General features: G+C 38.9%; 1 protein-coding gene across 1 annotated transcript in view; it reads right to left on the reverse strand.

Moving 5' to 3' along the window:
• ADGRB3 (adhesion G protein-coupled receptor B3) overlaps window positions 1–24,326 on the reverse strand; it is a 600,480-nt gene that overhangs the window by 320,191 nt on the left and 255,963 nt on the right. The window contains exons 4-7 of the mRNA XM_026654815.1: window positions 22,980–23,141; window positions 14,349–14,513; window positions 10,946–11,110; window positions 9,856–10,020 (exon numbers count right to left, since the gene is read on the reverse strand). Coding sequence (XP_026510600.1) covers window positions 9,856–10,020; window positions 10,946–11,110; window positions 14,349–14,513; window positions 22,980–23,141 — 657 coding nt within the window. The remainder of the gene's footprint in view (window positions 1–9,855; window positions 10,021–10,945; window positions 11,111–14,348; window positions 14,514–22,979; window positions 23,142–24,326) is intronic.

The raw sequence follows: 24,326 nt of genomic DNA on the forward strand, positions 1-24,326 counted from the left end.
GAGCACAGAGCAACTCAGGATTAGGGGCTGTACAGATGGCTTTGTGCTATTTTGGTTCTCCAGTCTGAGTGCTAGTTAATTGACACTGTTGCGGTAGCTGAGGATCACCGGGATGCTGGTCAGTAAGACACTTGAGTTTATTTGTAAATGGGGATATCATAAAGGTCTTTTCCCATGCTCTATTAACTTCTATTTCAGCTAATAACCCTCAACTTCTATGCATGTTCTCCTCTCTGCCTATGATTGCTTATGATACAGTATTGTATTACAGTATGCCATCTTGGCCCCAAGATATAAACTTATTAAATTCTGACTCTGAGAAGTTGGAGGCATGGTTATTCTTTAATGAGCTGATTTAAAATTAAATTAAAATGAAAACTATGGATTTGCGTTCACCTCCAAGATTACAGGAACTGATTACCTCATTAATGATTAAACCAACAATGGGTAATGACATTAAGTGGGATGTCAGGTAAGTAATTTAAAAACTGTAAAAAGCGACAAAGAGTCCTGTGGCACCTTATAGACTAACAGACGTATTGGAACATACGCTTTCGTGGGTGAATACCCACTTCGTCAGACGAGGGTATTCACCCACGAAAGCTCATGCTCCAATACGTCTGTTAGTCTATAAGGTGCCACAGGACTCTTTGTCTCTTTTTACAGACCCAGAATAACACGCCTACCCCTCTGATACTTAAAAACTGTAGAATCTGGCTTGCTCCTTCTCTTACTTCTAGTTTAGCAAACATGGATTATAGCTACACATTTACCATGTTGACGAGCACAGTATACAAATGAAGCAGAATGTTCTCTTCATGGTATACCCAAAATGGGGAGTAATGACAGAACAGCTTACACTGTGTAAGTATCTACATATCTGGACTTCTGCTGATTTATGATCACTTTATTCACTTGTGTAACACTTGCTAATCTCTCAGCTGGGGTTTCTGTGACCTTTATAGACTGTGCCAAACTGAAAGCGAGGAAGGAACCAGGAGAGACTAATAGACAGGGCCGGCTCCAGGCACCAGCCCACCAAGCTTGTGCTTGGGGCGGCACCTGGAGGGGGGCAGCGCGGCGCTCTGGCCCCCGGGGAGAGCGGGGCCACGGCCGGGCTCGCCGCCCTCCCCCCGGCGCCCTCCCCCGGGCCGCCAGGGGGGAGAGCGGTGAGCCCCTGCCAGGGCTCGCCGCCCTCTCGCCGCCCTGCTCTCTGGCTGCCGGGGGGAGAGCCGAGCCCCGACCGGGGCTCGCCGCCCTCCTCCCAGGGCTCCGGACGCCCTCCCCCACCCATGGGGGGGTGGGGCGGGAGGCCGGAGGCTTTTTTGCCTGGGGCGGCAAAAAAGCCAGAGCCAGCCCTGCTAATAGAGAGCAGCTATTTGGAGGAGTTCTCACTGAGTCCAGTGGACTGACTGGGAGGCTGAAGACTACAGTGGCCCTCAGAGTAGCCTTGTGGGTTACATGTGGGATTGAATTTCTATTATTCTTTTTGTGTGTGTTCTATGTTACTGTTGTAGTAATTTTTTAATATTTTTAACATGGACAATTAATATAATCACTTGCATCATGTACTGGTATAAATTAGAGACTGTGTTGTGTGTCCAGAGAAGGTAACTATCTCCTTCTAATCTAAGGCAGAGACACAGGACCTTTACCCAGTGTCAAGGACACCAGGGTCATGGGGGCAAATTTGGCAAACCAGCTGTATTGCACATAATGCCCTTCCCTCAAACTGTTCCATTAAAGGCCAAATCTTGTTTCCCACATGTAATCTCAGTAAGGAGGTGCGGCACAATGGAAATCTGTGGAGATGGATAGAGAAAAATCCTTTCCTTTAGGCCACTCTGGGGCTGCTGCTTTCTTTCCCCCAAACGCTGTGGATGTTCAGCAGGTGGATATTCATAGCTGTCCCACCTACAAAATACTTCTTGACCCTTCTGCAGATGTTGCCTCCTGAAGCACAGCTCTATGGCAAGAAAGTGCTGCAGATCTCCATTTGTGGTCTCCCAAGAGCCAGCCCCATATTTCTGGGTGTCAGTTAAGCTTCTTGTTGGGCACTGTCCTTTAAGAGAGAGCAGGGTCCAGGGCACTTGGTCTAATTACCTGCTGCCCAAGAGGACTTAAGGGAAGGCTACTGAGCCTTTCAACAGGGGAGACAACTGCAGGTGATTGGGAGATGCCTGAAGACACTGAAGGAAGTAAGGAATTGCCTGCAGGGCCCTGAGTCAGAAGGAGGAAGGCACCAGCTGGGAAGGCCTCTGGAGATGGCTGAATTCCAGACATGAGGTGAGCAGAAAGACAGACCCTTAGGGAGGAGGGACTGTGCCCCGCCTGGGATGAAGTTGAAATAAATTAATTAACAAACTTTTAAAGTGAGGATACTCATTCAGGGAGGAGGGGTTGGGCCCAGCTGAAACTGTGATGAAGACTTTGTAAGCTTGAATTTTCTTTTAAAAGACTTTGTGCAGGACTTAATAAAATTAACCCCAGAAGGGGGAATGTGTTGAATATCTGTCCTGTGTGGACTTTATAAGTGAGCCTAAGTTAAGGGGAAAGTGAGGCAGGCCTCAGCAGAGCCATATTGACCTGAACAGCATGCTGCAGGACTTGCATGCCCTTTGACAGACACCCACAGAGGGGATAGGAGGAACGAAACGCATTTGCCTTCATATTAAATGTCTATAACTAAAACTGATTTGCTTACAGTGAAAACTGATTATGGGAGGCAGGCTTCAGGGACTACCACCTCCAACAATTGTAATTAAGTTGGGGTTTTTTTGCATTAAAACCAGCACCTACATTGTTTGTTCTGGGATAACTTTTAATCCTATATTTTTATAAGCCCTTCATTATAAAATTAACTAAAATGGTGACAAATCCATGTCAGTTGCATTTAGAAAGTCCCAAGCATTATATTATTAATACCTTTCTGAAGATTTACTGAATAAGAATCTATGCCTGAGATGGGAGTGAGCTGTATCATGGCCTGGCCCAGTGAGCAAAATTTAAATTTAAAAAGTATCATGCAAGTGAGGCTATCAATTGAATATATTAAAAGAAAAAATATGACTGGTGCTCTCTTAATATAGAATGCTATAGAAGTATATGAATGATTCTCTACAAAGTCTAATATCATCTCGGAATGTATAACATTAATTCACAATTGAAATTAAATAGTGAAAATCATTCACATACTTCTATAGCATTCAGAACCAACTCTGTGCCTGAAAAAGCACAAACTGTCAACATACATATTCTATAGGCTTGCTCCCACTTACTCTCCAGACCTTTATTGTGTTTAGGATGAATTTGCAAACTAATGCCTTCAAGTGTGTTTACAATTTTTCCCTTTTGTGAGATGTATTGGTCAGAATTTAATTAAAATGAGACAAATATTGTGTTCAGGAAATTTGCACTGCTAGTGAACCCAGTCAAAATTGTTTTTTAGCTGGATTCTTGGAAAGCAATACATTCAGGGCCCAAGTCCCCACTGGCACAAATGCACTCCTTTATGCTAGTTATGCCACCAGTGTGTTGAGCTCTTGGTGTTCAAAGTATTTTGTGAAAGCAAAGTTGGAGACAGCACTGGTAGGTACTATAAGGGCATGTCTACATTACACACTGGATCGACGGGCAGCGATCGCATCTAGTCTAGACGCAATAAAATCGACCGCCGAGCGCTCTCCCGTCTACTCCAGTACTCCACCAGAGCGAGAAGCAGAAGCAGAGTCGACAGGGGAGTGTCAGCAGTTGACCTACCACAGTGAAGACACCGTGGTAAGTAGATCTAAGTACGTTGACTTCAGCTATGTTATTCACATAGCTGAAGTTGCATAACTTAGATCGATTCACCCCCCCACCAATATAGACCAGGCCTGTCCCAGTGAGTCAGCCCTGTCTTCCCAGGCAGAGTATCGGAACACCAAAGATTTCCATGCTGCCCCAAAGTAATAATAGGAAGTGAAATACATAATTAGTACGACTGGCCAGAAAACAAGAATTCCGTCTTGTGAATAATTTCAGGGTTTTGAAAATTAGTTTAATTCCAATGAAGAACAAAACTGAGACATTCCAAAATGTTTTCACAAAAAACAAAACAAAACACAAGAGCCCCACTCCCCCTCCCCAAAAATAGCCAACAACCCAGTAGTTAGGGCACTCACTTGGCTGTGGGAGACAAAGGGAGATAACTAAGGGGGGATGTGAGAGAGAACACACAACAGACAGTCAACCTGTGAAACTCTTTGTTTCTTGACAGAACAAGGAGCAATGGTCTCAAGTTGCAGTGGGGGAGGTCCAGGTTGGATATTAGGAAACACTATTTCACTAGGACGGTGGTGAAGCACTGGAATGCGTTACCTAGGGAGGTGGTGGAGTCTCCTTCCTTGGAAGTTTTTAAGGCCCGGCTTGACAAAGCCCTGGCTGGGATGATTTAGTTGGGAATTGGTCCTGCTTTGAGCAGGGGGTTGGACTAGATGACCTCTTGAGGTCCCTTCCAACCCTGATATTCTATGATTCTATGATTTGTTAGGGGATGTTGTGCAGGCCAAAACTACAATGGGGTTCAGAAAAGAATTAGAGAAATTCATGAAGGATAGGTCTATCAACGGCTATTAAGCAAGATGGTCAGAGACAGAACCTGATGCTCTGTGTGTTCCTCAATCTCTGATTGTCAAAAGCTGGGACTGGATGACAGAGGATAATTGCCCTGTTGTGTTCATTACCTCTGAAGCATCTGGCACCAGCCACTATCAGAAGACAGTATACTGGGCTAGATGGACCATTGATCTGATCCAGTATGGCCGTTCTTATGTTCCCTCCTCTAAATCAGGCAGAGCCTTACCCACCAGGCTATTGCTATTCTGGAGTGGGTGGATCTCTCTTTTTGACCAGAAATTCCATCCTAGATCTGAGAATTCTTCTCAACACATTTTTTGTCAAAACAATTACATTTAATAGAAAAAAAGCATTTCATCATGTAATTCCCGACCAGCTCTAATAATTACATGTGTTTTCCCAAGTGTAGCTTATCTAGTAATTATTTTGCGGCTATACAATATAATGTTCAAAGCATTCTACAAACACTATTACATATTGGTTACTTGGTACAATGGAAACTCTTGTAACAGTCTTCTAGAGTTTTCTTTTTGACTGCATATCCAAAGTCTATTTTAAAAGCTGATGTGAATCTATACTTATCAATGTATTGATAAATTGCATCACCTTCAACCTGTTTTGAATTTTGCCCACTGACTTCAGTAGGAATTTATGGCACTCAGTATCTTGAAGTATCGGGTCCTATATCTGCACTTCTAAAGTCGGGATGGCTTAAAACACTTTGTTGATCATTAAAGTCAAGAACTAGACCCTAACCTTGCCTATTAATATCTTTATTCATTTTTATCCTACTGATCATAGTGATAGTAGTGCCGATTGGTTCAGTATTATTTTATTAGTAGTATTATAGTAGCACCTAAAGGCGCTAGTCAAGATTGGGGCCCCATTGTGCTAGGTGCTCTACACATACACAGTAATTTTTTGCTCCAAAGAATTTACAATCTAAATCGGCAAAACAGACAAAGGATGGTGTTAATACAGCGTATACTCCCCCCCCCCTTCATTTGTTTTGGCCAGGCTGCTTCGCAACCCCGCAGCGGACCCGAAGCCAGGAAAGAGGCCCAATAGACTGCATGACCTTATTAGGGCATAGTGCTTATCACAGGAAACTTATGAGGGACATGTCCCTATTGTTACCACACAAAAAAAAACGTTTCTGCAGTTTCCGTATTGTACTGTTCTTCCTAATAAGGGGAAGACAATGGGGCACTAAAAAAAACCAATCAACGTGTGCCACACTCACTTCCAAAAAAAACCCCTATATATTTAGTCACCCCTGTATAGCAATTAGAGGTGTCCCGAAAACGAATCTACGTCACGGCCAGTCCAGGTCTGATCAACTTGGGCTTGACCTTCCCGCTCCCGAATCCAGCCTGAGCGTGTGTCGTATAGCCGGCTCGAACTCATTATGTATATGCTCTCCCATCTGGCTGTTATCTGCATGGTTGTAAGTAATTAGTTAACTATCATTGCTTTGTTTGTGGTTACTTTGCTTGTTACCCCATACTGTGGTTAGACTGAAAAAGGCCTCAATTGTTAATGTGTTTCCTTTCCCTTATTTTGTAAGTGCTTTTTAAAGTTAGTTACATAATAATTGCAAGTGTTACAAATTTAGTTACATAGTAATTATAGTTGCTTAAAATCTGTTACATAGTATAGTAGCAAGTTAATAAGAATTCATAAAATTAACATTTTATTATAATTATCATCATATAATAAAATTGAGTTGTATCCATTTCTCCTCGTCCTGGGTCATTCAACTCAGTCCTTCACCGAGAACCCTTAAAGAACCACAAGCCCCTTTTTGGGTCTAACAGATGGGAAGGGAAAACAGGGATACAGAGAGGTGAAGTGACTTGCTCAAGGTCACACAGCAGATTAGTGGCAGAGCTTAGACTAGAACCCAAGTCTCCAGAGTCCTGGTCCAGTGCCCTATCCCCTAACAAAACTAACAAAGCAAAGTTTTCACAAATCTTGTAAAAAAGATGGTATAGCTGGAGATAATTTATCAGGTCTCCACATTTAATCAAAACTTAAAGCATTGGCATCAAATAAGTAATGATATTAAAATATTTCCCCTTTTCTCATACTCTATCATAAAAAGTTGATATCTCCTCTTTGCTGGGAGAGGAAGATAGGGATGGATCTCTCCAGAATTGCTCTGTTCTGTATTCTCTCCCCGAAGCTCTGGTACTGGCCAATGTCAGAGACAGGGTATTGAGCTAGATGGCCCATTGGTCTGACCCAGTATGACAGTTCTTATGTTCTTATCTTTTGTGTGAAGGCATTTGCAATTCTTTAGCAGAAGCAGTTGTGGTCTGTCATCTTTAGGTTAATATGGAAAATAATTTGTCATCCCTTCCATTAATTATCAAGTCAAAGCAATTCATATGTTATGTTTTTCCTTACTGAGAAGAGGCACTTGGTGGTGAATTTGATGGATTTGTTTTGAGTAAAAACTGAATGATGCATAAATATAAAAATACTATGGAAAAAAACATTATAGGAGGTTCCATTAACTTAAAACCAAAACTAATACTGACTGAACACAAGATATCATCAAAAAGGAAAGGGCATTATATTTTTCAAAGAAAATTTATGCAGGCTTCATTGTTTATAAAGATCATTTGAAAATGGGCTCCAGTGATCTGATCTTGTCTGAAAAAAGACACACTTCTGAAATGTGTTAACAAAAATCTGAGATATTAGATTACTTTTCCATGTTTGATGTGGGGGAAAGGGACATTGGCTGGACTGAGAGATGAGGCTCCATATAAGCCTGACCAGTGTGGTGAAGGGGTATCCCCTTCCTCATGGTATCTCATGCTCACGTGGATGAGAATGGACTTGGGTAAAAGCATGGGCTTTGTCCTACCCTCTCACTCCCATTGATCATGATTGGCTCATTTGAAGGGCCCTTCTCTCTGAATTGGCCCAGTCATGTGGCTGCAAGTCTTCATAAAGCTCCCTCTGGGAATGGGCTGCCACTTTACTGGTGCCCAGCTGACCCTCCCACCCTTCTCAGATCCTTAACTTGTGTAAATTGGTTAAAATTATATACAAAAGTAGAAGATCTGGCTGTAACACTGGCATAAAACTAATGCCAATAACAGAAGAATCAGGCCTTTTGTGTCTGTCAGATGCTTGATGATCATCTATCATGAAAAGAGAAACTAATTAGACACAAACATTTTTAGTGCTGCTTTTCTGAACAATGTTTACAAGCTATAAAAGAAACAGTAAATTAAGAAAACTGCTAAATTAGAATGATCGTTCCTTGGTGATTTTGGCAACTTTCTTTAATCTATATTTCAAAATGTCTGAAAAGAAAAAGGGCCAGGTAAGTATAGCGTCATTCTGATACTGAAGCCTTAACTTTTATCTTATTTTTGTAAAGTGTTGTTTTATATATATATATATATATACACACAGTAACCCAGTAATTTGGGTAAATTATCCAGTATCTTTGCTTAAATCTTAGCTATACTGGGAGATGAACAGTAACTCTGCCTCAAAACAGTTAAGTCAAACTTATCATTAAACTTCTATAAATGTGTGTATAATCTCCTGCATCATTATTGTCATTTGATAAAAGTTTTAGGTTATTACGACACCTGTTAGCATGCTAATTGTGATCTGGTGAATCAAGTCAGTAAACAAATTTAGTGAACAGCACATAATGCTCTGAGTGCATTTGACTTGTAAATACATTTGTAAAATATTTTATTAACAGCAGGTGGCAACCTTTGAAAATTGGATTGTAGCAGTATGGTTTTACCTCCAATTCCACAAATGCAAATGATTTAAAGAATATTTAGTAGGTCAAGACTGGTTTATCTGAATATCTGCTTATCCAGAAGATTCACATTAATCCTGCTATAGTGTACTGTGCAGCACTACTATGGAAAATTATATTTTGTCAAAATTTGTATTTCTTTATGATTACTACACAGTTATTTTGTATTGCTTTTCAAGTAATATAGATTACACTAAAACTATACACCAAAGAAAACATTTGCATGTAGTTAATTACTCTAAAATATTATTAGAGATTTGTAACTACAATTACTCCTTTGTTGCTCTTGGACCGTGTTGTTCTAGTTCATAGTTTTATCTTAATATTTTGAGTTCTGTTCTTGGGGATGGGGTTGATTTTCAATCAGGGGACAGATTTTGCTGCTTATGAATATGTGGGTTTCAGAACACAGGTTTCAGATTTGATAAGCCTCCCAATTCCTGATCTGCATCGTCCCTACCATTCAAGTCCCATGTTTCCAGAGCTGAGAGTGCAAGCATTGAAACAGAAAGTGGAATTGTTCAGGGGTGAGAGAGACTGCTAGATTCACTTTGTCATTACCCTGTTCAGAATTTAGAACACAAGACTTCCAGCATGAAGGACTAGCACATAAAATCACTAGACCACATAGCCCCTGTTTGTTATCTTGTATTTGTTTAGTAATGATTATTATACTTCAGGTCAATGCCTCCACACAGATAAATATAGAAAGATAAATTTGTATTCACCAACTGTTTTTGCTTAGTCATCACTTTAGTAGTTGCCCAAATTTGTTCTTAAGTGTCACCCAGGAAGACTTAAATCTGTGGGCAGGACAACACAAAATATGCTGCAAAGAAATGCGTTTAAATATGTATAGTAAAACTGAAAAGATGTCCGTCCTTTTCATTTGAACCACCTTCCTTTTATAATATATTGCTCACATACAGTATTCATTCATTCTGTACATTACAATAGGGTTCATTCTTTTTTCCCCCTTATCTTCATTCCATTTGGATGCTCCAGATGCATGACATAGAGGCCTTTTGTATGGAGGATAAAAGGAGGAGGTTGAATCCACAAACCAAACCAAACCAAACCAAAAATACATAATTTTCTCAGAAGCTGCATTGTCAGGGATGTTTTCTATAACAAATTATCCCCCCAAAATAATGCAGTTGCACCTATGTAATGAAATGTTTTTTCTGAGAGCTTCAATTTTTTATTATAATTTTATTTAAAAAAATACTTCATCCTTTAACCACCCATTGGGCTAGACAGTGTCCACAGTCATTGACAGAAATAGCAATTGCTTGTCTGGATCAAGGACATGGTAGGACCATTTATGAAGATTGCTTTTTATATATTGATCCTGCCTCAAATGTAATATATTAAAGTGATTTTTGGCACTGAGAAACTACACTGAATTACATACAATAATAGTATTGAGATTTGCTTCTCACCAGGGCACCTCTGTTCACTGCATCGTCTGATCTCCTCACCAGTTCCTTCACACTGTTGCCCAGTCACAGCTGCACCTTGACAAATCCTTATTCGCCTTTCCCAGCCACCATCACATGACTTGGAACATCCACTCCAGTGACCCCATTGGTTCCACTGACCGTTAGCTGTTTGGAGGAATGTCATTATCAGAATTGTGACAGACTGCACTGTAAGACACTATTAAGGCCAGAATTTTCAAACTTGTTCACTAAAGATAGGCTCCTAACATTATTCATGCATGTAAATAAAAATAAAGTCAGCGGCAGGTGTAGGTGCTTGGTGCCCCTGAAAATCAGGCTTCTTTGATTGTTCCTCAGTGCATCACAACTCAAGTTTAAAAAAAAATCACTGCAATTAGGCTTTGAGTTAAGCTACTGCTCTGAAGCCTGAACATGGATGTTGTCGTCTTTGTATTTTTTCTTTTCTCTGTATTCATTGCATACACATGTATTTTGTTATTGTATACATGTGTATGCAATGAATAGAACAATAAAATATGCTTTAAAATTAAAAAAAAATCCCCCATATGCCATTTAAAGGCCAGATTTTACATGCCCTGGCAGTGTAAAGCAGTCTTAAACTAAGTGTAAGTATAATTTACTCACACTGAGAATTAGTTCCTTCATGTACAATTTCTTCTTGTTTCTTGAAATGCATTGTTTTCTAGTCCTCAACTTTTTATTTCTAAACATAATTGTTTTTAAAGAAATACTTATAACACTAACACATAGGAATGCCAGTGTTTCAGAGCCCAGTTTTTTCAGCTTTACTGACACGGTCCCATTGTCGTCAACAGGCTTTTTATGTGAGTAAAGATTAAGGCCCCAATTCCAGAAATGAATCAGTGCAGGAGCCGGAGTGCTGTCTAAGGGACCCAGACAGGCACAGGGTCAGCCCACGCAGAGACAGTTGTAAGATTAGATCCTAAATGATGCGGGCCGGCAGGATTGGGGCCTTAGATCTCTTTTTAATCGCAAATTAATGACATGAATGTTGCACTAAGTCGGATTTTTCCACATGAATCATTTCAATTTAGAGGATCCTACTTACCTGTACATTCTGGGTTATGGCACTCCCTGCTTTCAGCCCAAGGACCTCTGCATTCAGAACCTCCATGAGCAGCCGCAGTGCACTGTCGACTTCTCTGCTGGGTGCCATTGGAACACGTCACTGAGCACTGACTCCATGAACTCCACTCTTGCCACTGTCCATCAACTACCACAGCAACACATAAAAGACAGACAAGCCATTACCACCAAATCTATGCAGTAACAGAATGCTTAGTTTTATCATAACCAATTTCGTCTGCACTTTGAAAACTATTTTTAAGACTGAAATTGCACCAGAAAGCATCACTTTAAACATCTTACAACAATGGCATTTACATTATTGATGTTTTCTTTGTTTGTGGTGGGATTTTTTGTTTTGTTTTGTTTGTACAGACTGTATTCTGATACACTGGGTCACATTTCCAAAGCAGGTGAACCTACTAAACGTGCAAGAATTCGTTGTATCGATCAAAACTCTGCATTCACACTGCCTAACAGCAATTATTCTTTGTGCACACCATTACCCAATATGAATTCACAAATTTAGCTGGCAATAGCCTGTTATTCACCTATTGTCCTTCTTTGAAAATCTGGCTTTACAAGTACACTTATACTTAAAAACAACACAACTGTAAATCAGTAACTTCAACTGCCCATCCTGACTTCAAGAGTCTGCATTTCACTTCTCCAAGGTAGAGAAATCACATAAATAAAGCAGTGCTGGGATGGCAGCACAGTGTTTTAAGGGTTTGTGATTTCAACAGTTATAGAGGAAGCAGAATTCTTAAACAAAATTATTGAAAGTCAAATCACTAAGTTAAAACTAAATACATCTGTATTTCTCTTGTTTAGAAAGCATGGCCGCTTTAAATCTTTTTCCTGAGGTGGGAATTGCTGATTGTTCCAGAAGGAGGAAGTGCTGTTTGTGGGAGGAGGAGCAGAGAGAGAGGAGAGAGCAACAGGGATGTGTGTCTGGAGCTCCAGAGAGAAGCGCTGCAGAAAGCAGACCCTTTCAACTTTCAACCCTCATTTGCCCTTATTATCTGCAGCAAATAGAAGCACGGGACTGTAAACTCACCTTCTGATACACCATCAAATAGCTCCTTTGCAGAGAGCCAGGCATGATGATTCAGACTGAAGTACTGAATATTGTTCAAGTACATTATAGTTGCTGCTTAAGACAAAAACTAACAATCAGCTGCTACTTTTAAATGTTACATTGTTATGTCAGGAAAGGGCAAATTATCCACAGGTGTGTAATCGCTGTGGGTGAAATTCACTCCTGTACAGAGAGCCTGCAAAATTCCTATGCACCACATAAGTCCAGCATAAACCCTTCTATGACAGTTTAAACATTAAATATTTTGGGGTGCAGGAGGAGGCACATTCCTTGTGCTTTCCCTCGGCACAGAGGTGAATTTCACAATATAGTAGCATCTTCTCTACTCCTATTTGGTATTTCTCACTTCCTCAATTTCAGTTGAGATTCATATATGATATTATGTACTTTTCTGTAAATGTGCTAGGGTCGCATTCTTCCTGCTCACATATTGTTCTGCTCTCTTTGAAAGCAGTGATGTAGACCCATGTGAATTTCACAGTGGTGTTGAGAGCTTGTGTGTCTTCCAATAGCCCCAAATTACAAGAAACAGAATGTGTGAAAAAACTGAACAGCTGGAAAAATTAAATAAATCAGAAAAAAGAGGCACAAAAAATTGAAACTTGTCACAGGTCTGGTCCTTGGAGAATCTATTTTTCTAATTCTCTAGGGTCCTGATGCCCTAGTCTTTGGTTTCTCTCTTGTTCATTTGTTAACGCAACAGTCTCAAAAGTTACCATTTTCAGAGTGGCAACATTTTGTTGAATTAACACAATGTTTTCTTCTCAATTTATTTTATTTATTTTTAAATTTTGCAAATAAACTTCAATTTTTACTGCCAAAAATATGGGGTGTGAAAACCAGATATTTCAAACCATTGCATAGAGTTAATGGACAAATGATGAATAGGATGTCTCCATAATATCTTGTCAAACTGAAGAAAAGCAAAATAAATGACTTTCCACATGTCTTGTGTTGGGAAACACCTATAGCTGTAGATTACAAAATGAGGTCAGAGCATAAAAGAGATTTGTTGACTCCTAATTATCAGGCTTCAGTTCAGGGGAATGGTAGCTGGCAAAGCTATGGCAGGCCGATGAAGAAAGCTGACATATGTTACCTCTTAAGGGAAATGACTTTTCAACAAAACTTAGGCTTTAATGCAAACATCACCGTCTTTTGATGGGATGTTTCCACGTATGGACATGTATGTGATATTGCTACCTGTCTCACTCTAGTCATGAAACCTTTCTCAAAGTCTGGATTCAATGATTCACGTCTGTGGAGCAAGTTTATCCATGAGCAACCTTGCACCGCATGCCACTCAAAACTCGTGACCAGAACTGCATGCACTACAGTGGTCCCACCCCTTTTAATATTTTTTTTGCAGAAGGCCCTAGGAGTAAACTGATTTAGAAAAAGCTTAAGAGAGAGTATTTGCAAAGCAAAACCTCATGGAATTATTTAGATAATTTTGTCATTTCATTTACAGATATAACTTTTGTAAAGAGTAAAAATACTGGTTAAAAATAATCACAATCATTCCGCAGACATTTTAAATTGCATAAAGGAAGTGGCTTGTAATAAAGTCAGTTATTTTATTTTATTTCAGTGTGAAAGGCCAATTTAAAACCTATGCACCATTTAAGTGCTTAGGTTTTAAGTGAAATTAAAACGGTGCATAAATCTGTGCTGATCCTCCCTCTGCACAGGTGAATAAACTAATATAAATAATTAGAAAGAAAATCTTAGTCTCCTACTATTTCTAAATATGTGACATGTACTGTGTGTAAATAAAAAGGTACTTATTTATTATTATTATTATTATTAAGACGAGCAAGATATATTTAAAATGTACATGATGGATATTAAAAATGCACACACTTGGAATGTTTCCCCTTTTTCTCTACCTTTGGCATATTGCTTGTCTTCTTAGGTGTCCCTCCTGCATTGGGATCCCCTAGCACAGAATCCCAAACCACGCAGGATCGGTTTGAAATCAATGGGACTCCACATGGATACAGGGCTCCTTGATAGCACATCCCAGTGCAGGATGAGTTTACATTGTAAATTCTTTGAGAGCAGGACCTTGTCTTGCTGTGTGTCTGTACAGCATGTAGCACAACAGAGTTGCAATCCTGATTGCATCCTTTGGGTACTACCACAATAACAGATGATAATAGTATTTCCTACCTATAAGACTTTACTCACCAAATATTCAAGTGCACGATAATAAATAAAGCAAGTCAGAAACAAGGTACACTAAATTACTGTAGCTGAGCAAATAGTTACTATACAAGCTCACCGGGGCAGAGAGCAATATTGCAAGGTTTATGTTGTGTTTCAGGTCCGTCACATGATCTTCCCCCATACTGGGGAGGTATACATGACCTTGTTCTTGTTCTTTGGCCTCGACCACATGTGAATGAACACAAACTCCAAGGTGACCACTCCTCCCAAACTCCATGTACTGTAACAAAGCAAACAGGACACCGGTAACATAGAGGATTCTAAATAAAAACAACTACATTGTAAAAGGGACTATTTTGCCCAACACGAGAAAAAAAAGTGTTTAGAAGTTTGCATTATTAACATATACAAATTAGCTTTAAAAATTCAGTTCACTAAAATAACATCTTATTCTCCATATACTACACTGAGCTTTGACAAATTTTATTTGATCTTTTATGAGTTAGTCTAATCTCAATACATTTTTTTCTTTAGTTTAATTGTAAGAAGTATGGCCTACATTTTCAAAGTGAGTAGTGATTTTGGGTGCCCAGGTAGATACATTTTAAAGGGGACTGAGTTTTTGTGGACAGGTAGTCAGCACATGAAAAAATCAGATCCATTTTGGGTGTTTCAAGACAGGTACTTAAAAGCTGAGACAGCCAAAATTACTAGTCTCTTTTGAAAATACAGACCTATGTCATTTCTTTATGTCTATGTCTGTGACTCTGGTACATTAAGGACCTTGTCTTGCAAGTATTATTCATTTCAATGGGACCATGACAGGATATGGTCCTAATGTTTTTCTTCAGGTTAACCTCAGTTTTGCATTATTTCCTGATATGACAATATACGGGGAATTATCAGATTTAATAGTGCATGCCCCTGTACATCAGAGTTTTGGACCAGAATATTTAAATTACTTTATGAGATTATATGATATAAATACATACACATAAATATTTATATAAACAATGACTTCACAAAACAAATAAGGAATGTTATAGCAAGCATTCTTCCCTATTGTTTTCAATATAGGAGAAACTGACATACATCGTATCTTAGCCTATTATCCTTATATTGCATTTCTTTTTCAAGAAGAATCTGAGTCAAATTTACAGATGATACCACATAAAAAGCACATTATAAATAATTAACAAAATTCTGTAAAAACTCAGTTCCAGGGGAATATTACCTCTTTAAAGAGAGAAACCTTGCAAAGAATATCTTAGTTATATTCTAGTTAATCTAAGAATATGTAGGATAAAATGCAATGAGCTAACACCCATCCTGAGCAGCAAACTTGGTGTGTGTCACACACACCTCAGTTATCTCTGCAGGAAATCCTCCCTAACTGGCCATGGAGTGTCTGGGGAGATGGAGTGGTGTGCTACAGTCCCAACACATCCATGGCATGGAGCTGAGGATCAGCAGTGACAGATTCTCTGGTTTTGTCCTCACTTTCCCTTGAGCATTGCCTATAGGAAACCTCCATGGAGCTGGCTCTCTCCTGTCCAGGGGTCGCAAATTCCTGCTCAACTCCCCTAGTCAAAGCCTTTGTGTTCTTGTGCAGCAAAACCACACTGGTTCCACCACCAGGTGAATCTCAGTAGAGTGGAGACTGGATTTGCCCCATTGGACATAATCATGAAATGATATGCAATGTCAATGGGAATTCTGCATGTGGAGAGCTTGAATTTCATTCTCTTAGGAATATAGCAAGGTGTCTTTTTAGAAGATATATTGAGATTGAAAGTTTTATAGATAACTTCAGAGAAGACAATTTCTGACAAGAAATGTCTAGCTTCATGTAAGTAACTATTTTACTTTTTTTCATCAACATGAGTTCCCTATTGCTGAAAGCTTATTGAGTTGGCCAGATACAAAAGGTCTGCAAAATACCATTATTATTTCACACCCTACGTTTCAAGTTGATAGCTTCATTAACTTTCTCATCTAAATATTACATCAATATGCATTTCATTAGCAGAAAAATAGGAGCATTCTAAGTGAATGTTAAATTGACAGATTTTAGTCTATTAATCTTAAAAACCTTGATTAACCTGGACAACTTAGTTAAATGATAAAACCCAAAGCTTCTGAAAATTAATAAGCTGATAAATATATTTTTGCCTAAGCCTTTATATTTCATTTGTCTACAACAGGCACTGTTCACGGAGACATGTTATGATTCAACCACAGCATTTAAAGCACTTTTTCATTGGCAATGCATTACATTTTCAATCCAGCCCTGACTCCAAGGATCAAAATTCTTTTGATCAGATGAACATGAGAAACCAATTTGTCAGTTCAGGTTCTGGAGGGCTGTTAAGAACAACAACAAGGGAATAATTTCATTTGCTGCAGTTATAGTTGAACAAGAGGCTCATGCTGAAACAATGATCATTTCAAAGAGTACAAAACATATAAAGCCAATTCTTCCAGGTCAAGTCAAGAATAAATGGTAAATTTTCATTACATTGCAAAAGATATTAAATGGGAAAGCTCTTGGTATTAAGTAGATATGGTCTAAGAGAATGTTATTCAGTTTTGGATATACATTAGGGTTAGGGCTTGTGTTTAGGCTTGGTAGTCTTAGATTTGATGCTGTCAGTATATTGTAAATTGTCCCCATAAAATTTCATTTCAAAATTGCAGAATTCTCATGAGCTGTTCTTCAAAGGTATTGCACGAGCATCTTGAGCCAAAAATCTTACAAGACTGTTCTTGCAAAATGTTGACTGCAACCAAACCATAACTCTAAAATCGTTTCCCTATGATTTGGAGTCTGACCAAGAGCCAGAACAGTAGCTGAGTTTGGATCTCGGGGTTCAAAGCTAAACTAACCTTTTCTCTGTTCTGGTTTAGGTCCATCTCCTATATTAAAGAAACTGTGGGTTCAAAAGCAAGTCTTCCATTGTAAAACTGGATCTCTATAATCTTTCTTTATTGTATCCAACCCCCTGCCAAAATACAACCCAACAGTTCACAGTGTCTTTTCTTGTATGCAGATGACATATGTAAATTTAACTGGAAGGTAATTAGTGAAGTTAGGGAAAAAGGCCCACAGCAACAACACACATTTTCCTTTGCTTAACGTCATTAACAAAGTGCAAAGAACCCCAGCTAAAATGTGCTGAAAGCTTAAGGGCCCGATGAGCGATGTCAGTTTATACCAGCTGGGGATCTGGCCCAGAGAGGAGTTAGTATTTTCTGTAATACAGTTGCAGTTGTGAAATTCATTATCTGGGATCAAAAAAGATGTTCAAGTTATTGCAAACATTTCTGTCAAAAACACTGGTAGCAAAGCTAGTCTGCATCATTGCTTTCATTAATTATTGATGGGAAGAAAACTCTTTATTTTGGGAATATTACATAGTAGTTCTTATTAAACTTAAATATCAAATATTATTATTTTATGAAAGTTGTCAAAGCTGTTTTATAAAACCAGGCTGCCAATGACTTCCCTTATTCTCACTCTGATGGAGGTTAAACAACATCAGTCAGAAACTCACAGAAACTAATTGTTGACAGGGTTAATGTTGATTTATGTGCGTATTTCTCCATGGATTGGCTGAGAAAATATTTCATGCAGAGTGGCTATTCTCTAGTCCCACCATCTCCTGGCTTAAACATGCTGAAGTGCCATCCCACAGTGTTCACCCTAAGCGACTTCTGCAAGGTTGGAGGGGAGGCATCAGACTATCCTTTATCCTCCTTCCAAGAGATTTTGGTAGTTTTTGTTGGATCTTAAGATACTTTCATTTACTCTGTGTTAAAAGAAGGAAAGATAATTTGGCCAATGATGTTCAGTGGCACAAGGCTTAACAACGTCATATAATGAAATAAGAGTGCTCTGGCTGAAATTAGATTTCGGCCAACATTTTCAAAAGTGACTAGAGGTTTTGGGCACCCAACTTTAGACATGCCAAAGAGACATGATTTTCAGACAGTGCTCAGCACTGAGCACCTACCTTCTCAAAATCAAGCCCCTTTAAGGTGACAAGTTGTACACCCAAAATCCATATTCACTTTTGAAAATTTTGACTTTGAAAATTGGCTACAGGTAATTCACCAAACTTTTTTCAACCTACACCTCTTATCTACAGACTTTTCCTATAGCTCACTGGATAGACTCTACTTTCTACTCTCCCTAGACAGCCTCTTGTCTTTCTGCATCTTGGGTTTTATCTTCCTCCCAAGTGAAGGCTTAATCCTGCAGGTTGTTGAATGCTAATGATAAAGTTCCAGAAAAGCAAAATGATAGTGCTAAGCTCTCTGCACCTGTGGAGATAGTGTACTTGTGGAGATGCATAATATGGCAAAATATGCACACCCTCAGCAATGTGAGTAAATGTGCATGGCACAGGGGAGTAGAGGGAAATACTATGCAATAAGTGGGAGCAGCAGAGAGTGTTGTGATGATAGCTGAGTAGTGGTCTAAGTGCAGTTCTGCACGTGCACATTATTTCATTATTTTAGGACACTCCTCATGACTCCCTGGAGTGCTGCTATACCCAAGTGTTTACGGAAAAATGAACTTTGGCCAAGTTTTCTACACTGTATACAAGCAGTCCCAACTCAGTGAGAGTATTTGTGTAAATAAGGTGAATAGATGTTGTCCCTCTATAAGAAACTGAAAACAGAGATGACATGAAGGCCAGCCGTTGAAAATTACATGCTTCCAAAAATTCCCAAGAAATAGTATTGCTGACAGCCAGATGATCAGTATTTGATAGTGTAGGCTGGCCATATGTTCTTTCTGGCCCATCAGTCTGCAGGTATGGCATGGAAATTTCAAATGAATATTTTGAACAAGTTCCTTCTAAAGGTTTTAGTTGCCCAACTGCATTTGGGAACAGAGCAATGATCAGTCTACTGGTCTTTCATTTGATACTAACAGAGGAGGGAGAAGCAGCTATACACAAATGCAGACCTGCTGAAGGATTGTGTGGAATCTACTGAAATTTCCACCAGGGAGTTTAGTTTTATTAACTATCCAACAAGATGAAGTAAGTGTGTACCGCTGCAGGACTGAGTCCCGAGGCAGCTTAGCTCCAACCAAGAAGTTAACAATCAAGCAGTTGGCATCAGACACACTGTTTTGGCTGGACCTTAGATATCAAGGGACCTGGTGAGCTAACTATCATTATATATATATATATATATATATATATATATATATATATGGAGATATACCTATCTCATAGATCTGGAAGGGCCCTGAAAGGTCATCAAGTCAGGCCCCCTGCCTTCACTAGCAGGACCAAGTACTGATTTTGCCCTAGATCCCTTGGTGGCCCCCCTCAAGGATTAAACTCACAACCCTGGGTTTAGCAGGCCAATGCTCAACCCACTGAGCTATCCCTCTTCCCTCTGATCAATATTTATAGGGGATATATTATTGAAGTTATAATGAATTAAAAAATAGTCACTTCATAAACTAATTAGTAAAGTTCTCTTTTCAATATCGGGAGTAACTACTATTCCATAAGGTGTTGTTTCAATGCTAATAATAAACAGTAATGACACCCAACAGAGGGAAAAAACGGAAATCACTGGTCAAGTGGCTTTTCTAATAGTTGGAATACCCATGTTAAGGAACCAGTCTGTGGCCTAGCTCACCATCTGATAATAGTGGGAGTAGTCTGTACCACTCTCAAAGCTCTCTCAAAGATAGTAGCACTACTGTATTTGTAAATGCACTTTACTGATATCAGGGAGAAGAATTGGGGGATATAAAGAAATGGTGACTGAAAATGCACTGCCATCCTTGATCAGGAGATGAGCTGTTTTCTATATTATCTATTTCAAAGTCTAAGAGGGAGAGGGAGAGTCCAGGCACTGAAGCTCACGGATAGGCGCTTGGGGCACATCCCAGGTACCTCACTGTGTATTACTTTTTTATTTCTTGGGGGGGCAACATTTCTTATGAGGAAACATTGTTACATCTCTCAAAACTGGCCTTTTTTCATGGATCACATTGTGCAATGAGCATTCCTCAGGAGACAGTGCATTCATAGATTATACAGCCAGAAGACAATATTGTTAATGTTTTGTATGTTTGTTGTGATCAGAGTGAACATGAGGCATGGGAGCTGTTAGTTGGCTATCCAGATAGTATTTTTTGGGATGCAAAAGCTTGTTCTAAATTATAGTATACACTAACTGCTTGGAATGGATGGTAGAGGTGAATGGAATAGGAAACATAAGCCAGTACCTGTATATACAAGTTGGTGTTTGCTTTGGTTTTGTTTCCCTGTCCCCTTCTCTTTTGCTGGCCAACAAACTGTTTTGTCTTGCTTTAACCAGGGGTAACCCTGAGACAGGGAATATATTGAGGACAGAGGGTGTTTAAATAAACTAATAATTGTATGGCTATCTGAGCATTTCAAGAATCATTTTCAGGAAAAGTAAAGGTATAAGGCTCTGATCTTGCAAACTGCTGTTTTCAGCTGGACTCTGATAGCTATGTAGAGTGTCATTGGAGTCAGTGGAGCTATAGGTGCAGGGCTTTGACCATGTGGAGTATGTTTGAACATGTAGGAGTAGTCCTACAAGAAATTTAAATGAATTAGTCTAAAAAAAAGGTTTAAAAAGGGGGAGGGGAGGGAAGTCAAAATTGAAATGTAACATTTTGACCAACCTGAAACAAGAATGTTTTCAGTTCATTATTATTTTTAAGATTTCTGACTTTTCATCCCAATTTGCGATAGGAAATTTTTTCCAACTTTCAAAAATATTTGAGCAATGGGAAATCCATTTCCCATCTCATCTCTACTCAGGATAGCCAGTGACAACTGGGAACCATTACCCATCACGGGTATCTGGCTATAGGAAGTCCTAATAATAAAGTTATGCCCAGAGGCTGGAGTTCATACTATTAGGCAAGAGGTGGGAAGCCTTGGCTACTCTGGAAAGTGTTGTTGAGGAATTAGGTGGTCATTTTGTGTGTGTATCTTTTTACAGTGTGTTAAAATCACATTCTTTAAGAATTATTGCTGTGCACTTGGATGATAAAATTACTTGACTTTTGCATTACATGGTAATAATGGTGGGTTGTTTGGTTTGGTTTTTGAATGAGGAGGGTTTTAACTCTTCATAAGAGAGACTACATATCAACATATCCTAGAAAATAACAGAACAGCTGCAGGGCAGTTACTCATTAGTTTTCAGGTAGTGCTGGAAGGATCATGGTAGTGGGCAGAAATCTGAGCTCTGGGCTATGTGCTTGCATACTTATAGTACATGCAGTTCAAAAGGGGCTCTTTAAGTAGACTTATGATTGTTTTTTTTTTTGTAGTTTGCTATTATTTCCTTCATATTTTGCTATTTTTAAATCAAGAGAAGTTCTTACACAATGTATACCACCCTTTGTTCTTTAATGAGCTATCCTAGTCTCTCCTGGAAATAATGGGTATTCTTGTATGTACACATTTAAAATGGTCCATTCCGTTCTTGCTTTGGGGTTCCTACATCATAAAATATTAAGCAATTCATATGGAATTTTCTATCTAGAACACAGTGTAAAATTATCAAAGGTCGACAATAATTCTCATTAAATTAGTTGTTTTACTGGATAAGCTGTTTTGTGCTTTTATAATGCCTTTCATCTCAAAAGTTCCCAAAACATTTTAGAAATTGATATATAAACTGTATAGGAATAACCACATTGACATGTCCCCTCTACCAGGGTGAAACTGCAAGTCTTTAACGCAAGATAACTGTAGGAGACTGAGTCTACAAATCATTATCCAGTTATGTATGCTCTGTGACTGGATCTCTCTGTGACCCACCTCCCTACTTGGAAAGGAAGAATCAATTGCCTTTCCTCATAATCTGCAGACAGCTCTCTGTAGTCCTGGGCTCCTGTGTTGCAGGAAGGTTAGAGAATGCATGTACCTGGAGGGAAGCACATAAGTCTTCGACTGCAGAGATTTCATAGAAAAAGTAATATAGTCTATTCTATAGTTCTATTATTTTTCTGCTGCATCCCACTGCTTATAAGACAGACCCAAAGGCAATGACAGCCAATAGAGCATGAGAATTACTGCAGGAAGTCCAGAATTGTAGTGGAAGTATAGGGCTTCTATCCAGATGGCTATGTGCTCATGGAGTCAGGGGAACTTGCTGGCCAGACTCTTGGTTTTTTTTCCCCCTGTGATGGGCAAATCTTACCCCTCCTAGACAGAAGAATGTAGAGGAAATTCCACAAGGGGCATTCTCATGATCTCATGAATGATTCTCATCATTCAGGCCATATCAAACTAAATGGCTAAACAAATGCAGTGTCTGATGACATGTTAACTTCACCACCACTGCTGATCAATGGAGTTTTTACATCTGTTTAGTGTGTTGGTGATCAGGATTTCTTCTCCTAAAAGAGCAATCTGTATTGTGCCTTTCCCCCCCTACCTTTATCTAGAATACAGAAAACCTACAAGCAAAAAAAGGATGATACAAGGATTTTTTTTTTTAATCTGGAACTGACAGGAAAAAATATTCTTCTTCAGTTCCTTGGCTTCTCTGAAACAGGAAAGAATCATTTACAAAATAAAAGTTCACAGATGAATAAGAAGTACAAGTTCCATTCTAATTAAAGTGCTTCTATGCAATTCATGTTTAAAGAAAAAGGTATAGTTTGAAATTCTTAGCATTATACAGTTCAATAACATCCACAATTTTATTGATTGGCTGCTAACACTACCTGGACAGAGGGCAGTGTTATTGCAAACCCTTGATTCTCTTAAAGGGCCGCTGCAGTGTGTCCCGTAAGGTGATACACAAGTTCTGGTTCGCACCTGCGACCCTTGACCACAAGTAACTGAACATGTGCTCCATTGGGCCCACTCTTCAACACCAGATTCACCTGTATTCAAGACAACAAACAAACATGAATACTGTCATGAGTATTAATAAAGATTTTTGTTTGCCAAAGTTTATTATGGCATGCAAGTATAATTTAAAGACAAATAAACCAAACTAAAATAAACTTAAAAATTAATGGAAAGAAAGCAGCTTTGAAAAGCTGGAGAAAAACCAATTTGACCACTTGGCATCATTTACAGCTTCCTTAGAACTACTGTCTTTCAACATTCCAGAAACAACACTGCCCTTGGCACACCAAAATAACAGAAAAGTCTAGTTTTTCATAGCTAAAATGATTTATTTTTGACTGATTATATTTAGCACTCCAAAATGAAGGCTAGATGATAGTTTTTAAGGAATGATGACAGCAGAGTGAAATCTTAAAAACAAAACAAAACAAAAAGTATTGAATTCCCTTTGGGTGAGAGCAGCATTTGAGAGAAGATTCCTGACCCTCTGATTTTACCCATAAACAAAAAATAATCTTTCAGAACTTTACTGTAGCTACACAGACTATTAAGCTGAATGGCAGGCTAAGAACTTTGATTTAATATTTCATCATAGTTCTTCATTATTAGACTTTGATATGGGGATGACCTGTTTGCTGCTCTACACACAGTTACTGCATACAGTAATTACCGCTATTTTCAATGGAGTTATATAGTCATAACTTAATAGAACAAATAATTTACAGTGAATAATTTAGCCAACAAATATATCTGCTATTTCTGCTCACAGAATATGTTTAAGGAATTGCAATATCTTCAAATGCATTTGTTATTTAAAAATATCTGACTTTTTTTATTCTATGGATTATCACCAAAAGCAAGATTCTCCTACTCTTTCTCATAATGTGTACTACCTTAGTCTTTGAACAATCATAGTGAAATGAATAGGATTACTTAGCACAAGATACTACTCAATATGAGCATCGGTGACAAAATCGGGTCTGATTTGTTAAGATTTGCTATTTGAGCTGAGTCAGTTTGTTGTTAGTGGTGAAATCTACCACATGGTATTACTTCTGTTCCCTGACCTGATGCGTGCACAAACATTCTGGTATGACTACTTGGGCAAGGGTGTTTAAAATTCATTTTCACTTGCGTCTCTGAAATTCTTTATCTGAAGGCATTCATGCTAGGAAAATACAGAAAGGGTATGAACCTGGCTGAAGCAAATTCATTGA

Source organism: Terrapene carolina, unplaced genomic scaffold (assembly GCF_002925995.2).
Source record: "Terrapene carolina triunguis isolate 2854851 unplaced genomic scaffold, T_m_triunguis-2.0 Scaffold42, whole genome shotgun sequence".
In the NCBI taxonomy this organism is placed as follows: domain Eukaryota; kingdom Metazoa; phylum Chordata; order Testudines; family Emydidae; genus Terrapene; species Terrapene triunguis.